The sequence below is a fragment of the Fusarium tjaetaba genome (genome assembly GCF_013396195.1).
Source record: "Fusarium tjaetaba strain NRRL 66243 chromosome Unknown NRRL66243_c0000118, whole genome shotgun sequence".
NCBI classification, from domain to species: domain Eukaryota; kingdom Fungi; phylum Ascomycota; class Sordariomycetes; order Hypocreales; family Nectriaceae; genus Fusarium; species Fusarium tjaetaba.
This window is the reverse complement of record NW_023501314.1, coordinates 25,198-41,521: the sequence shown is the minus strand read 5'-3', so window position 1 is coordinate 41,521 and position 16,324 is coordinate 25,198. Positions and strand designations below refer to the sequence as shown.

At 49.1% G+C, this 16,324-nt stretch overlaps 7 protein-coding genes across 7 annotated transcripts; 4 read left to right on the top strand and 3 right to left on the bottom strand.

The window, feature by feature from the left end:
- Nucleotides 1–81: 81 nt before the first annotated feature.
- On the top strand, nucleotides 82–4,028 carry FTJAE_6086 (MUP1-high affinity methionine permease; the record flags this gene model as incomplete). The annotated part of the gene is made up of 8 exons (XM_037352662.1): nucleotides 82–157; nucleotides 205–1,309; nucleotides 1,356–1,672; nucleotides 2,110–2,781; nucleotides 2,824–3,010; nucleotides 3,055–3,465; nucleotides 3,508–3,625; nucleotides 3,672–4,028. The coding sequence occupies 8 exons, from the start codon at nucleotides 82–84 to the stop codon at nucleotides 4,026–4,028; spliced, it is 3,243 nt and encodes a 1,080-aa protein (XP_037206839.1).
- A 392-nt stretch (nucleotides 4,029–4,420) lies between these two features.
- Nucleotides 4,421–5,828, top strand: FTJAE_6085 (ECM14-like protein; the record flags this gene model as incomplete). Its single annotated transcript, XM_037352661.1, has 3 exons — nucleotides 4,421–4,960; nucleotides 5,029–5,124; nucleotides 5,172–5,828. 3 exons carry the CDS (start codon nucleotides 4,421–4,423, stop codon nucleotides 5,826–5,828), a joined length of 1,293 nt encoding a protein of 430 aa, XP_037206838.1.
- Nucleotides 5,829–6,001: 173 nt separating this feature from the next.
- On the bottom strand, nucleotides 6,002–6,928 carry FTJAE_6084 (uncharacterized protein; the record flags this gene model as incomplete). Its single annotated transcript, XM_037352660.1, has 2 exons — nucleotides 6,002–6,694; nucleotides 6,746–6,928. The coding sequence occupies 2 exons, from the start codon at nucleotides 6,926–6,928 to the stop codon at nucleotides 6,002–6,004; spliced, it is 876 nt and encodes a 291-aa protein (XP_037206837.1).
- Nucleotides 6,929–7,038: 110 nt separating this feature from the next.
- Nucleotides 7,039–8,350, top strand: FTJAE_6083 (dicarboxylate carrier; the record flags this gene model as incomplete). The annotated part of the gene is made up of 8 exons (XM_037352659.1): nucleotides 7,039–7,075; nucleotides 7,233–7,264; nucleotides 7,308–7,332; nucleotides 7,373–7,444; nucleotides 7,488–7,844; nucleotides 7,888–7,906; nucleotides 7,956–8,201; nucleotides 8,245–8,350. The coding sequence occupies 8 exons, from the start codon at nucleotides 7,039–7,041 to the stop codon at nucleotides 8,348–8,350; spliced, it is 894 nt and encodes a 297-aa protein (XP_037206836.1).
- Nucleotides 8,351–8,418: 68 nt separating this feature from the next.
- Nucleotides 8,419–10,781, bottom strand: FTJAE_6082 (uncharacterized protein; the record flags this gene model as incomplete). The annotated part of the gene is made up of 5 exons (XM_037352658.1): nucleotides 8,419–9,062; nucleotides 9,106–9,179; nucleotides 9,223–9,762; nucleotides 10,009–10,515; nucleotides 10,567–10,781. 5 exons carry the CDS (start codon nucleotides 10,779–10,781, stop codon nucleotides 8,419–8,421), a joined length of 1,980 nt encoding a protein of 659 aa, XP_037206835.1.
- A 585-nt stretch (nucleotides 10,782–11,366) lies between these two features.
- Nucleotides 11,367–12,908, top strand: FTJAE_6081 (DUF895 domain protein; the record flags this gene model as incomplete). Its single annotated transcript, XM_037352657.1, has 4 exons — nucleotides 11,367–11,550; nucleotides 11,594–11,905; nucleotides 11,953–12,574; nucleotides 12,623–12,908. The coding sequence occupies 4 exons, from the start codon at nucleotides 11,367–11,369 to the stop codon at nucleotides 12,906–12,908; spliced, it is 1,404 nt and encodes a 467-aa protein (XP_037206834.1).
- Nucleotides 12,909–13,283: 375 nt separating this feature from the next.
- FTJAE_6080 (integral membrane protein PTH11) lies at nucleotides 13,284–15,721 on the bottom strand (the record flags this gene model as incomplete). Its single annotated transcript, XM_037352656.1, has 5 exons — nucleotides 13,284–13,521; nucleotides 13,565–13,780; nucleotides 14,523–14,972; nucleotides 15,016–15,168; nucleotides 15,213–15,721. The coding sequence occupies 5 exons, from the start codon at nucleotides 15,719–15,721 to the stop codon at nucleotides 13,284–13,286; spliced, it is 1,566 nt and encodes a 521-aa protein (XP_037206833.1).
- Between the last annotated feature and the right edge of the window lie 603 nt (nucleotides 15,722–16,324).

Here is a 16,324-nt window from a genome sequence, read left to right as displayed (position 1 = left end):
GTATTAAAGGGGATGGGGAGCCGCGTTGTTGGAGATGGTTCATCAGATTGGGTCTTTGTTTTTTGAAGAATTGTGTTGATCATGAGTAACGACGATCTCAAGGGTCTTGAGCCCAAGGCCAACAAGACTAACTATGTTGGTTCAGACAGTGAAGAGGGTATGTCCACCATGACAACGGTTCGTGAGGGTGTTGCTAACTTGTAGGCCGTCTTCATGTCGCCGCCGAAAACAAGCGCCAGATCGGTGTTCTGAGCGCCTCTATGCTCATCTTCAACCGTGTCATTGGAACCGGTATCTTCGCCACACCAGGCTCTATCCTCGCTCTCCTCGGCAGTCCAGGTCTCGCCCTCATAATCTGGGTCGTAGGCTCCATCATCGCCGCCGCCGGTACAGCCGTCTACCTCGAATGGGGAACCGGCATCCCCAAGAACGGCGGCGAGAAGAACTATCTCGAGTTCATCTACCGCAAGCCAAAGTTCCTCGTCACTGGTATCTACGCTTCATACATCATTCTCATGGGCTGGGCTTCTGGCAACTCTGTTGTGTTTGGAGAGTATATCCTGCATGCAGCCAACAAGGAGGTCGACCGTTGGAATCAGCGTGGTATTGGTCTGGCTTGTATCACGACTGCGTTCATCATCCACGGAACTGCTCTTAAATGGGGTCTTCGTCTTCAGAATGCTCTGGGCATCATCAAGCTCATCATCGTCTTCATCATGATCATCTGCGGTTTCGTCGCGCTTGGTGGTCATCTCAAGACTGATGAGAAGCCCAACAACTTCAGCAACGCCTTTGAGGGTACTACCGGCAGCGCTTATGGTGTCGTCACTGCTCTGTACAATGTGATCTGGAGTTTCGTCGGTTACAGCAACGCCAACTACGCTCTCAGCGAGACACGCAACCCTGTGCGAACCCTCAAGATCGCTGCTCCTACTGCCATCATCTCTGTCTCGATCATCTACATCCTCGTCAACATTGCCTACTTCGCTGCCGTCTCCAAGGCTGAGATCATTGCCTCTGAGCGTCTCGTCGCTGCTTCGCTCTTCCGCAATGTCATGGGTCCTGCTGCTGAGCGCGCCATGTCCGTCTTTGTCGCTCTGTCTGCCTTCGGAAACGTCCTCGCTGTCATCTTCTCTCAGGGTCGTCTCGTCCAGGAACTCGGTCGTGAGGGTATTCTGCCCTTCTCCCGTCTCTGGGCTAGCAACCGGCCCTTCAACGCTCCTCTCGCTGGTCTCTTTGAGCACTGGGTCATTTGCGTTATTGTCATCCTTGCTCCTCCTCCTGGAGATGCCTACAACTTTATTCTCAAGTATGTATTTACCTCAACTCTTTCTATCACGTCGCTAACCAATCAGCCTCATCTCTTATCCTCTTGCGATCGTCAACACATTTGTCGCTGGTGGTCTCGTCCATCTCTACCTCCACGGCGCAAAGTACAACTGGAACCCTCCGATCAAGGCGACCCTCCCCGTCACCGTCTTCTTCCTTCTCAGCAACATGTATCTGGTCATCGCACCATTTATCGCTCCCGACGATCCCAGCCAGAATCAGTACAAGAGCATGCCTTACTACATCCACTGCGTTGTCGGTATCGCTATCTTGGTAGCTGGTGCCATCTACTGGCTCATCTGGGCTGTCATTCTTCCCAAGATTGGTGGTTATAAGCTTGTTCGTGAGACTCATGTTGATGAGATTGATGGTTGGGAGTCTAACCGCTTCCATCGGGAACCTATTAACAAATAATTGTAATTGCTTTGAGATGTCGCACCTTTAGACTAGATTAATACCCAAATTGCTGCTTGTTCAACACAACAATTGACGTTCACGATGAGTTTCATGGTCCACAATTAACCGTGATGCTGCATGTAATCGAGCTAAGAACAAGGTACCGAATTGGAGGTTTGTCGAGCTCCAAAGTGGGTGTTGCGATGACTTCACTGTGAATGCTTTTCTTTTGCCTGGGTACCCTGTATTGTCTCAGTTGTACGGGATCAACTATGATCCGGCGACTTCAAGCAATCGCGAAATCAACACCAAACACCGCGTTCCAACCGAGAATATCACGTTCGCCCAGATCGATTCTTCCTCACATCCGAAACCCGATCTCAGTCTCATATTCAGGGTCCGACCCGCTCAAGCTCATCGGTGCCAGTTCTCCCGCCGAAAATGACGTCTCTCCGGTTCTACTTCTGCCCCCGATAACCGCACCCTCGGAGCCACAACTACCCCCGATACTCTTCTTTAAACATATCACAAGTCGCAATCATGACTACACCAGACAAAACATCACAGCAATCATGTCGAAGCTACTAAGACTACGGGCGAGACCTCTCACGTGGGGAAGTACCTTCACAGCGCGCCAATTCAGCACAACAAGGCCTGCGCTGGCGGTGTGGGGAGGATCCAAGCTCTTTAAAGATGCAGATGCTGCGGTTGCGGATATCAAGAGCGGTTCTACTCTTTTGAGCTCGGGCTTTGGACTCTGTGGTGTTGCGGATACATTGATTGGCGCGTTGAACAGGAGAGGTCGCGATTCACTCAATTCGCTTACTGCTGTGTCGAACAATGCTGGCGTTGAAGGCAAAGGCGGTTTGGCAACGCTCACGAGCGCTGGTCAAGTCGATCGCCTGATCCTATCATACCTCGGAAACAACAAGGTGTTGGAGAAGAAGTACCTGACGGGCGAATTGGCTATTGAGCTATGTCCACAGGGAACATTAGCGGAGCGCATTCGTGCTGCTGGCGCTGGCATTCCTGCATTCTTCACACCAACTGCAGCTCGTACGTTTTCCGTCAATTGATTAAGCGAAGCTAACAAGTCAGATACTCTTTTGCAGGATGGAGAGATCCCCGTGCGATTGGACAAGTCTGGCGCTGTTGTGGAAAAGGGAAGAAAGCGAGAAACACGCGAGTTCAATGGTAGAACGTTTCTCATGGAGACAGCGATTGAAGGCGATGTCGCTATCATCCGAGCTTGGAAGGCCGACAAGGAAGGAAACTGTGTATTCCGGTATGTCTTCTCGATTGACTTCTCAATTGATGCTAACAAGTCAGATACGCAACGAAAGCATTCGGACCCATCATGGCCAAGGCCGCGAAACTCACAATCGTCGAAGCCGAAAACATCGTCGAAGTTGGTGCTATCGATCCCAACGATGTTGACCTCCCCGGAATCTTTGTCGACCGAATCGTCCCATCGACAGCCGAGAAGAATATTGAAGTCCTAAAATTGAGAGAGGAGGGATCGGATGGACCACCCAAGGCTACGAATGAAGCGCAAGAGCGACGAAACCGTATCGCTAGACGAGCGTCCAAGGAGTTGAAGCCTGGTTACTATGTTAACTTGGGTGTTGGCATTCCTACGCTGGCTGTTTCTTTCCTGCCTGCCGATTCGACGGTGCATATCCAGTCTGAGAACGGTATTCTCGGAATGGGTGCTTATCCTACCAAGGATGAAGTTGATCCGTAAGTCAATCGTCCCTGTGTGAAGCTTCGCTAACAAATTAGTGATATCATCAACGCCGGTAAAGAAACAGTAACCCTCGTCCCCGGCGCATCCGTCTTTGACTCCGCCGAGTCATTCGGCATGATCCGCGGCGGTCACGTCGACGTCTCAATCCTCGGCGTAAGTCCCCCAAACCCCCTCTCACATCCCTCACTAACAACCCCAGGCCCTACAAGTCAGTGCAGTAGGCGATTTGGCCAACTACATGATCCCCGGCAAAGTCTTCAAAGGCATGGGCGGCGCAATGGATCTGGTCGCCAACCCGGACAACACCAAGATCGTCGTCGCCACCGAGCACTGCGCCAAGGACGGCTCGTCGAAGATCAAGCAGCAGTGCACGTTGCCACTAACGGGTGCACGTGTGGTAAGCACCATCATCACGGACCTGTGTGTGTTTGAGGTAGATCGCGAGCAGGGTACGCTCACGCTTACAGAGCTTGCGCCGGGGGTTGGGGTGGATGAGGTTAGGAGCAAGACGGATGCGGACTTTTCGGTGGTGGATGATTTGAAGCAGATGGAGTGATACCAGTTAATGAACTTTTGTGTAATGAACTTTTGTACAAGGTAATGATGAATATCCGTGGATGTACTTTTGTGTGGTGGGTGGGACTTTTGGAGATTCGTCATTGAACCCTGGGGGCTTGGAATAAAGTTGGGCTCCGCTGCGGGGAATAGATTAAGGTTACGAGTCTATTTGGGACGATCGGCAGGGCGCTTCAACCGTTTCTTGCGCCATTGATACCTTGTTATAGCGAACATGACCGCCAGTGCCGATGGGGAAGGTCCTGTTTAATTTGTCTGATCATCTTCTGCAATGCTCAAAAGTCTGCCGATGTTACAATCGCCAAGAATGAGGAGGTAGCTTATATAGCAGTGCAGGTTGCACGTAGTTAACTCAATCGACACGCATCAATCATGAGGTACTCCATCGTTTCTCTCCTCACCCTCGCCTTGGGCGCACTCGCTGTGCCCAAGACTGAGATCAAGTCTTATGATGGCTACAAGGTCTTTCGGGTAAACACCCACGGCAAATCCGCCATCAAAGAGAAGCTCACTCCTGTGACTTTCGACGAGTGGGAGCATGGCTACCAGCACGTTGACATTGTCGTCGCGCCCAATGACATCAGCGCCTTTGAGAGCCTGAAGCTTGACTACACCACTTTGCACGAGAACCTCGGTAATTCAATCACGGGTGAAAGCGTCTCGCGCAAGAAATGGAAGCGTCAGGCAGATGATGATTCATGGTTTGATGAGTTCCACAACTATGAGGATCACATCGACTACTTCCGCGACTTGCAGGCGCAATTCCCTAATAACTCAAAGCTGGTGTCGTCGGGTAAATCGTACCAGAAGAGGAATATTTATGGGCTTCATCTTTGGGGTGATGACGGTCCTGGAAAGCCTGCTGTGCTTTATCATGGAACTGTTCATGCCCGAGAATGGATCTCCGGCCCTGTAAGTTTGTTGTCACATAATTGAGTTTCGTGGCTGACCGTTAGACTCTCGAATACATCACCCTTCAGCTCGTCAAGGGCTTCAAGAGCGGCGATGAAGATGTCAAGACTTATCTGAACAAATACGACTTTTACATCTTTCCCTTTGTCAACCCCGACGGCTTTGTAAGTTCTGCACTCACATTGACATTTGCAATTGAACTAATTGTTAGGTCTACTCTACCACCGCTGATCGTCTCTGGCGCAAAAACCGTCAACCTCCTCCCGCCACTGCAGCCAATCAATCTTGCTACGGTCGCGATATCAACCGTAACTGGGAATTCGGCTGGGACTCCAACAAGCGCGGTGCTTCTACGGATCCCTGCTCCCAGGTGTATCGCGGTGAAAAGCCCGCCGACACCCCAGAGAACCAGGGTCTCGATAAATTCGTCCGTCAGCTTCGTGACACTGTAGGCATTGCGCTGTACATAGACTGGCACAGCTACGGACAGTATATCCTCTCTCCCTTCGGATACAAGGAAGATCTGTACGCACCTGAGCTTGGAAAGTGGACCAAGGCCGCTGCGTTGGTGAGTGAGGCCATTCGCGAGAGCACAGATGATCACACGACGTATACTTTTGGACCTAGCGGTGCTGTTTTATACGTGACTACTGGCGCAGCTCCTGATCATGTTTATAGTGTTGGAGGAGCCAAGTTCTCGTATACTATTGAGCAGCGCGATACCGGTGAGAATGGCTTTGTTCTCCCACCTGAGCAGATTCGACCGAATGCTGAGGAGCAGTGGGCGGGCCAGAAGGTGCTGCTGTCGCTGTTGGATGAGACGTTCTTTGATGGAAAGGGACCTGCTCTCTACCAGGGACAGACCTAGATGGGGTTGAGACTCTATTTCTTGTATATAGTTGAGAAGTCAATTGAGTGGCGGAGGACGCCTCAACGCTGGGCTTCTCCGCCATTAAACCTACAGCCATTCAGATCAGACCGTTGCGAATCTTCGTCGCATAAACTCAATTGTTTATTATCCAATAATACATCTATAGTCTATCACAGCTTCGAATCTCTACCCGGCGCAAAGCTGCTTCCACCAATGGCCTCAACAATCTTATCCACCGTATTCAAGATCCAATGCCCACCCTCATCACTAGCCAAATACTGCACCGCCTCTTCACTCTCCCCATCCTGATCATTCTTATACGACCCATCCTCAAGCGCCTTTCTCAATCCAAACACATGCGACAGCACCTGCGGTCCAACACCAGTCTGCGCCCGTAGACAAGAAATAGCAATCATGGAGGTATGAACCCGTCCAAGACTCGCAAGCGTATCGCGCTGCGAAGCAGGAGGATCGGACAGAAGAGCAGAGTAATGGCTGCTGAGGATATAAACGGGTAAATCAGGATGCGCAAGCGCCAGCTTCTCGAAGAGCTTATCTTCGTATGGTCTGTAGATCGAATCCCAGAGTCCGCGACCACGCGCCAATGCCTCATCGATGTTTTGCGAGGTCGGTTGTCGGCTTGGTTTCGTGGAGAGTTTGGATGTTATTTCTTCGGGGAGCGATGCGTGGAAGGCGTTAAGGGAATTGATCGTTCGTGGGATGCCGTTGAAGCTGATGCACTTGAGGCCGACTTCTCGGATGAACTCGGCATTCTGGACGGCAGAGTTGGGATCTTTTGCGGACGCGACGCGATGAAGAACGGGTAATGAATCGGGAGAGTTGAGCGTAAAGGTAGCAGCAGCCTAAATTATCAGTATTACAATCAATTGAAGCGACAATCGTGGTACACGTACAGAGACTGTTAGCCACGACTTTGGACCGAGGTTCCTAATCGCAGCATCATTTGCGATAGCCTCATACAACTCCTGCACTTGTTTCGGCGCCGGACGAGGCCCTGGCTTTGCAAACGGCGCATTGATGAGCGCTTTCAGCGATGTAGATAGTTTAGACATGTCTGCTTGTTTCTCGTTTGACATTTCTTCTTTCTGCCGAGGATGTATCGTCGCTTTTGTGAACAATGACGATTATGGGCGGAAGTCAGAGTTGGAGACCGAGTGACGGCCCCGCTTTTTCTACGGGGTTCAGAATGGGCGAGCGGCCGGAGCTAGATTTGGATGCCGAGAGTAAGTGTAAGTGTACAAAACAATGACATGGAAGGGAGTTGAGAGGAGTAGATCATAGTAGAATATTGTTGAAATGGGCTCTGATAAGAAGAAAGAACCTTTTTGGCTTGGGTATGTCTTTTTTGTCAGAGGTGTGAATATGGCTGACAATTTGTAGTGGTGCTGCGGCTTGCATGGCTGTTTGCTTCAGTATGTCTTCTTCAACGACGGAGAGCTTGACTAACATGTGAAGCCCACCCCTTGGACCAAACCAAATAGTAAGTTTATCAGCCAAACTACCCTCTCAAAGCTAACAAGTTAGTCGCATGCAAGTCCTCAAAAGCAATGCCTCCATGCTCAACGTCCTCTACCGCTTCGCCGTACGAGATGGTAAGCTCTCCAACCTTTATACCACTCATCCACTAATTATCAGGCATCCCATCACTCTGGACCGGTTTATCAGCTTCCATCCTCCGTCAAGGAACATACTCAACCGCCCGTTTCGGCTTCCACACATACTTCTCAGATAAACTGAGAGGATACACGGGCAAGAAGCTCTCAGTCGCGCAGAACATTGCTTGCGCTGGTGTAGCCGGCGGTGTAGCTGGTCTAGTCGGCAATCCAGCTGAAGTTGTTCTTGTGCGCATGTGTGCGGATGGCGCAAAGGCTCCTGCGCAGCAATTCGGATATGCTCATGCTTTTGATGCGCTGGCGAGGGTTTATAGTGAGGAGGGGATGAGGGCGTTTTGGAAGGGGATTGCGCCGAACATTGCGAGGAGTGCTTTGATGAGTGAGTTTTCTGCTTCGTGAATGAACTTTACTGATAAGTGTAGATGTCTCTCAGATCGCTACGTAGGTTTGCTGTTTGCTGCTTCTGTGAGTGACTCGACTAACAACTTAGATACGCCTCCGCCAAACAATACCTCGTCAGCAACGGTTTTGGAGATGATATAAAGACACATGCTATTTCATCTCTAGCCGCTGGAACAATGGCGACAACTTTATGTGCCCCCGCAGACGTCCTCAAGAGTAGAATGCAATCTAGTGCTGGAAAAGAAGGCCTAGCCCAAGTTCTAGGCACGGGTCTTCGTGAAGAAGGTCCACGATTCCTCATGAGAGGCTGGACACCCGCTTGGTTAAGACTAACGTAAGTTCCTCGCATCTCCTGTTGAGGTAAGCTGACGTTTTAGACCGCATACTGTTTTGACCTTTGTGTTTATGGAGAAGCTTCGACAGCTTACGTCGATAGATTGGTTAGCTGGGATTAGTGCAGCGGAGAAGGAAACCCTGCGATGAGAAATGCGTTCTGGATTTGAGTGAGATTGATTTGAGCAAGTAACTTTGTTTGTTGATTTATGTAGCAATTATATACCAACTTCAGGCCAGTAAAGCCATTCGAAATTAGTCATGTCCTCCCATGATAAACCCCCAAACGAAGGTTCAAAATCGTTACCTGGCTGATTCAGCGCCTGAACGATCTGGTCATCAGACATAGCTGAGAACTGCAACGGTTCAGGCCACAACGCTTGCTGATCCAAAAACGTTGGAGTAGTAATCGGAGCTTCATTAACAATTGGCATCCTCGGGTCCGATATACCGTCTCCGGTAGCAGCCCTTCTCACAATCTGCTTAAGGTATTTCCCATACTTGATAGAAAGACCATTCCGATGCCTTGTGACCTTTCCGATCCTTTCGAGCACCGTGGCAGTTTCGTCGATGAGGTTGCGCACGCTTGGGGCGAGGGCTGATCCGCCTGTTGCGTAGGAACTTAGTGTGAGGGCGAAGCAGGCTGCGAAAGATATCATGATGGCTGTGTTGTTTGGCATGGACTGGAGTTGGGATTCGCCTTGGATTGCGGCGCGCATTACGTTGAGGGCGGATGAGAGACCTGCTGTGTGGAAGAAACGGCGGACTTCGAGGGGTGCTGTTGGATGGTTTATTACGCCGCCGTAGATGGACAATCGGGTATGTGTGACGAGAATTTCGACGTAAGGAGGGAGACGACGGTCTGATGGTCAGCATGGTTCTTGTCACAAATCTATAGACCTTACCTGGTCCTTTTCCGATCGATACGCCCCATTCTGTGTACCACTGATCAAAGAATCGTTCAATCGACCCTTGAATCCTACGACTGTTAGCTTTGTCGCCGACTTTGGTGGCGTACGTACGACTGCGCGATTAATGATCCATCACTAGACGCCATCTGAGATCCATCGCAAAGAGCACGAACAGTAGCAAACAGCGCATCCAAATCCCTTCTCAGCACCGCCATGGAAACAAGATGGCCATCAAGAGGATCAGCATATTCAGAACGATGCCAGTTATCGCAATCTTTCAAAGATCTCGTCATCGGCACTGAAAAAGGTCGTCCTCTGGCCAAAGACATTCCTCGCTCAAGAACAAATAACGATAACCAGCATCGTTCGCGATTTCGAAGAAATAGTCTTCCTTTTTCTGACCATGGATCGATTTCGGGGAATCCATCCATTGCGAGGGCAGCTCTTGGGTCGAGACAGTCTCCCCTTGCTAGACCGATACCGGACCCTGAACCGATCATTTCTGGTGAGATGAGACTTTTGTGAAGTGATAGATCTGTCGCAACTGTGTTGGCAATCGAGATATAAGTACATGTCTCATCGTCGGTTGAATGCTGGCCTGGAAACATCCATGGAATATTGACCATGAAAGCAAGTACGATTTCAACTGATCTGTATCGATTTACCATGACTCTATGCGCAAGAGTTCTAGCGTGATTCGATAATCGTTTTGAGAGGGCCGCTGCCGATGGCATGAAAAGCGCAGAGGCAGCCATGATAGACGTGTAAAGAAACGCTGATCTTGAACGCGTGAATTCGACCGTGTATATCCTCGGATCAAGACCCCATCGTGTATGCGCCAGATTGCGATGAAAACTACGCGGTTAGTACGCGCCAAACATACAGTAACAAACTCACAAGTTAAAGAGCTTATCCGCTTCTTCCTCAGACACAAGCCCCAGAGAAACAGGATCGACATCAGGTCCGACATCAAGATGGACTTGCGCCGGCGCAAAGAATGCTTGAATTTCATCCTCCGTATGACCCTGTGTACTAGCCGTATGCGCCTGTATTGGAGAATTGCCATGTCGCGACTCTGGCGACGGTTGGATATACGATGCCCTCGCGAGAAGCTGTAGTGGATTCTCTGCATCATCAATAGCAAGACTATGTTGTGTTCTCTGAATGAAATCAGGCATCGCTACAGGGTCTTGCTCCTCCTCCTCTTCTGAGTACGCATCTTCATCGCCATCACCGCTAACACTATACCCACGAGTCGCGTGTTCAGGTGTATTAGCATTGCTGAGCAATTCCTGCAAATGGTTCAGAATTCTATCATCTTCAGGATTCTTCTGCGACGCTGATCTGGCGCGCTTGACAGCCTGGTCAATCTGATACAGCGCCTTATCCAACCCCGTCCGTTTACTGACAAGTCAGCAATGAATCTCACAACAAATAACATTCGGTGACGCTTACTTTTTAATACCCTTTTGCCGTCCGGGATGATATGCGGGACGCACACACTCGCAGTCAAGCTGAATGCATCTCCTGCATCGTTCCTGGTGAGGTTTCCAGTCGCATTTAATCTTTGAGCGACGGCACACAAGACAGGCTGCTTGTCTGGGCCGCGGCGAATCACCAGACTCGAGCGGGGATGTCTGGCCCTGAGAGTCAGAGTTCCGCCCCGCCATGATACGGAGGTTGTTCTGTTACCGACGATGGGAGAGCGCTCGATGAGGTGATGAGAAACAAAGTTGGGTTTAACGTAACGGGGGGGAGAGAATGGGGGGGAGTTTAGTTGGAGAGGGCGGAGACGTTTCCGACTTGGAGCTCGAGTCAGGTTCGTCGGAAAGATACGTGATTGGTCAGTATTTAAGCTTCCGATATTGACTCGCGAAGCGGAGATGCTGTTATATCTTCAACGGTTTCACTAATAGACATTATGCATATACATAGCTATGGATAAGGATATTACTTGCAGATGAACTACCCACTGAGATCCAAGATATCATGTCGCCATCGACCCTGTCGAGCACGAAATGAACGGACAATCGCAAAAAGTGGAAATGGCCACTGACTATATCGTCGGGCAACGTGCGATTCTAGCCTGATTCGGAAGAGTTGAGCACTTAACCTTGTTTCAATCCACAATTGATACTCCATTGATGAAAAACTTGTGAAAGAATGGCGAATATGAGAGGGGTTTATAAGAGGTGAGCCATGGAAATCTTTTTTGAATTGAGTTTGAGTTTGTATTTGGATGTTTGTCTGTCAAAATGTCGTCCAACGCTGTGATCGAATCTGGCAGCGACAAAGATGTCAAGGATGTCACTGAACAGAGCATCGAACAGTCCAAGCCTGTATCTAGATTTACACGCTGGTATCGCAGTCCTTTATTCAATGTCATAATCGTTGGTCTTATCTCCTTCACTCAACCAGGAATCTGGAATGCCCTCAACAGTAAGTTCACCATCTTCTCACGTTCCATCGCTAACGATTGTAGATACCGGCGCTGGTGGTCAACAGGAACCATACCTTGTCAATGGCGCCAACTCGCTTACTTTTGGCATCATGGTCTTTGGGTGTTCCATCTTTAGTATCCTGGCCAATAAGATTGGTCTGAAATGGGTTCTTGTTATCGGCACCCTTGGATATGCACCTTATTCTGCGGCGCTTTACACCAATAACAGATATGGTGTTGAGTGGTTTGTTCTGTTTGGTGGTGCGACTTGTGGTATTGCTGCCTCTGCGCTTTGGGCTTCGGAGGGTGCTATCGCTTTGGGATATGGTGATGTCAAGGATCGTGGAAAGTTCAGTAAGTGGTATGATCTGCTTGTGAAGTTGCTGTGCTAACCCTTGTAGCTGGAATTTGGCTTGGTCTTCGTGAGCTTGGACAACTCATTGGTTCTTCCATTCAGCTCTCACTCAACGTTGAGTCTGGAAAGAGAGGTCGTGTTGGATATACCACTTATCTTGTCCTCATCGCTCTCCAATGCCTTGGTCTTCCTCTCGCCCTTCTCATCTCACCTCCCAACAAAGTTATCCGACCTGATGGCTCCAAGCTACCTCACCCCCAAACCAACAAGAGTATCAAGGAACAATGCAGACGATGGGGCGCTCTCATAAAGCGCAAGCAGTTCTTCCTCTTGATTCCTATTCTCGTCGGTTTCAACTGGAACAGCACGTACCTGGGCATTTATCTCGTCAACTACTTTTCCGTCCGAGCTCGTGCTTTGGCGTCGTTGACTTCGGGTATTGCTGCTACTGGTGCCAATATCTTCTGGGGCTGGTTCTTTGATCTCAAGTATTTCAGCCGACCTCAGCTTGCTAGAATCACATGGGTGTTCTTGGCTGTTACTATGACTGCTCTGTTTGGTTGGCAGTTTGCTATGGAGCTGGAGTATCGTAACGCCAACCCTGCTGTTACTCTCGATTGGGACCTACCTGGCTTCGGTCGTGGATTCGCTGTACAAGTTCTTCTTCGGTACGTTCACATCTGCTGCGCTTGCGAAAACAAGTACTAATCAAACAGTTTCATGAACGAATCTCACTACATGTTTGTGTACTGGATCATCGGAACTTTCTTCGAGGATGTAGAGACCCTGACTCTCGCTGTCGGCCTAGTTCGATCTTTCGAGTCTCTTGGATCATGCTTGGCATTTGGTGTTGGTGCTGCCAAGGTGCCATCTCTCACTAACCTCATCGTCGCCTTTGTCATGTTCTGTATCTCTCTCCCTTCAACATCTTTTGCTGCCTTCCTTGTCCCTGAGCGCCCAGCAAATCATGTGCTTGACAAGGATAACGAATCTGAGGAATAAGATTAGACTTTTTATACCTAGCTAGGCTCTCAATAACATTTAGACTCTCCCACTGTGTATTCCGGCCCCCGGTTTTCTAACTCGTAACCAATTGACGGTGGATCCGATCGGTCGCTGTCACGATGCAGGGTCGCGGCACAAGGTCTTGCTGGATGGATGAGGAATTCGTTTAATTGCAAGACATGCCAGAAGAGGAAGTTGGCAGTCTCCAAAAGGCGCCAGGAAGCCAAGAAAGCAGATACACTTGCCAAGCCAGCTGCGCCGTCAGATCCCATGGAGCATGGGGCGCAGCGTAGGGCTGAAGATCTAAGCACATAAGACGGCGAGAGACCAAGTGAAGCTTTCGTGATAACTAATCCTTGTATTTGAACAAAGCTATTTCAACGACAAAATCATGACTTCCTCCGGATCCCTATACCGTATCGTCCCATTCTTGAACGCCCGAACCAGTCCTCGCACCTTGTGCTGTAGAGGAGTAATCTTTCTCAACTGCAGAAATTTGCGAACCAGCTGAGCAGCGATAACAAAGGCTCCTGAAATAGCACCGATCTTGAAAAATTTAGACAGATCGTCTTGCGAGGTGAAATATGGCAAAGCGAAGCAAGATGCCATCCTAAGTTTGTAAGCGATGAAACTAGAGGGGAGATGATACATACCGTGCAACGATGAGTGGAGACATAGCCTTGATATAAGGCCGCTCCTGTTGTATGATCTTTCCAAGAATGTCGTCGAGCTTGACGAGGTCTTTCATCGCGTTTGTTTGTGAAAGTCGGGCACTCTGATCTGCTTCAGAGCCACGGGGTTTAAGAGGTCTGGCATAAAGCCCGGGAAGATCCTTTTTGCTCCCTTCATGGCCGATATACTCGAAGTACCTTTTTAGATGACCATTTATAGATTCTCTGCAAGTTTCAAACTGCCGAAACACATCGCTGTCATGTTCGATTAGTGAAACTTGTGATAGTGGTCGAATCGTGATTGCCGTTCCCTCAACACGAGAGCTGTCCATGTTGTCTTCGACTTTTTGGATCTTTCTCGTTCTTTGCCTTGTTTCTAGATTTGTATTTGGTGGAAACAGAAGTGAAAGCGTTCCTTAGAATTTTAGATGCAATCAGTTGCAAGCAAGAACTGAGATTGACCAGAAGGCAGCCAGCATTCTTGCATGTTGATTGGCTGCATTAAGAACAATAGCTCGTTTTGACTTATAGTCAGGTTGGATTTGATATTGTTCTCAAGACAATGCAAAGTGGCGTCAAACTAGTCGCAGAAGTGCGGTTTGTGCATACAACGGCAGACGACATCACCAGGGCTGATTGAATGAAATTAGAGGAACTTAGGGGAATACTCTTCAGTCTTCTTCATTTCAATTTACCCACGAACTGTGATAGCTCTTGTGGTCAAAACGTGCTGGGCTGATAGGTCTCCCTCCACAATCACTTTGGGCCAACCAACAAAGATATCGCATGTCTGTGCATTTGATGAATCCTGTGCATTGACCCTAGGACGCACCTGGTCATAAGATATACAAGAATTCAAGTTGGATAGAAGTGCACAGTATGTAAGAATATGTTCATTAGTTCTGCTAAAGGTATCAATCAACTATCGCTCTACAATGACCTATCGCTCGGACTTTCGGATCTCATCTGAGTCGTAACTTGCGTCTTGTTAAACTTACTCTCCCCATTAACAAGACTCTGCTCATCATTCTCACTATACTGCACATGGAACGTCCTCTGCAACTCAATGCCTCCGTGCTCAGGTGTATGTATAGAATCACCCGTATGGGAAGGTAACTCCACCCGAGCACGACTTCGGCTCATAATATGTGATTTCCGTCCATAATGTTCCCCGTAGTTGTTGTACTTGCTCGAATCGTAGGATGAGCCTCCAAGAGAGGGGAACAGACGGACGAGAATGACTCGCAGAGCCGGCATGGATGCGCAAATGATGCCGACGTTGATTTCAACGGTTGACCAGATTGAGATGTCGGTTTGGTCATACGTTGGGTTGTGAGATGAGCCGAGATCGACCAGAAACTGAAGACGAATGATGCTCACGACGGTGACACTGAAAAGTTAGCTACTCTCATTGAAATTGGGGAATGACTTACAAAGTTCCCACGATAAACATGGCAGCCACACCAATCTTCTTTTTCCAATGCAGTTTGAGTTTTCGCAGATACCACATCGGAACTGCAAGCATCCATACATCCACAGCAACACTGATAGATGCATTGGCCCAGCCGATGGCAGTCGAGTTCATACTGATATAGTTAGCCAAGTCCAACAAGCACAATCATTAACATACCATGTCCCCTTATGCTCTCCATCCCAATTCAACCAAAAGTAGCTCACAGGCGTACACTGAAACGCCGCCAAAAACATAAACAACGCACCAAAGACACTATTGAAAATGATAGTCCCCCAAAGCAACTTCTGCGCATTCCCCGGAAAGATCCTAAGATAAAAGAACAACAACGACGTCTTGAGGAGCGAAACCTGCGCAAAGTAGAATATCTCGAGCAACCAAAAGTAGAACCCAAACTTTGTAATGTCATCAAACTCTAGCGTCCAGATGTCGCGGCCCTCTCCGTGGCCGGCGGTTCCGTGGATGTTCATGGCGGTGGAGGGCATGCCGATGAAGAGGGTGAGCACGATGAAGAGGTCGTCGAGGCCGAGTTCGGTCTTGGTGTAGAAGAATTTGGACCAGAGACGTAGGGCGGTTGCGACGCCGGATATCACGCCGAGGACGATTGTGACGTTGATGAAGATGGGGGTCTTGTTTCGGACGGGGACTTCGCAGTATGTGTATGTCATGTTGAGAGTTGCTATTCATGTTAGAGAGGTGATGGTGAGGAGGGTTCGACGTACTCAGACTATCTCTGACGTGACATGCTTGGGCGGCACATGCTTCTGCTGTTTGGATGATGACTTGGGTTGAGCACACGCATTTCACGTCCGTAGAGTTACAGTCCGACTTTTTGATGGCATCTTCATAACAAGGAGCCTACAATATTAGTATGAACAACCCAATTAACGGGTAAACTCACAGCACAGGCAGGCAGATTGGTCAACAACTCTTTCGTTGCATTTTGTGCCGCTACCAGGGGCACAAAGGCCACCAGAAAAGGCACAATCCACTTCATATTGATCGACAAACGATTTACAAGGAGGATGACCCGCGTGTGCGGACCCCAGGGGATATTTAACAGATTTGACTTTGGGCCAGACGTAGGGGTTCTCTCTCTTTAAACCTGGGCCTTATAGTCATCGTCTCAAGGGATCAGCAGCGCAACCAACCCCACTGCGTTCGTCCCGTCAATTTGGAAGCAAGTTAAAACATGGATGATCCGGATTCTTCCAGATACAGCGTCACATCGGTTTGCTGTAGGGGGGCTAATAACGTTAGTGTATTAATTG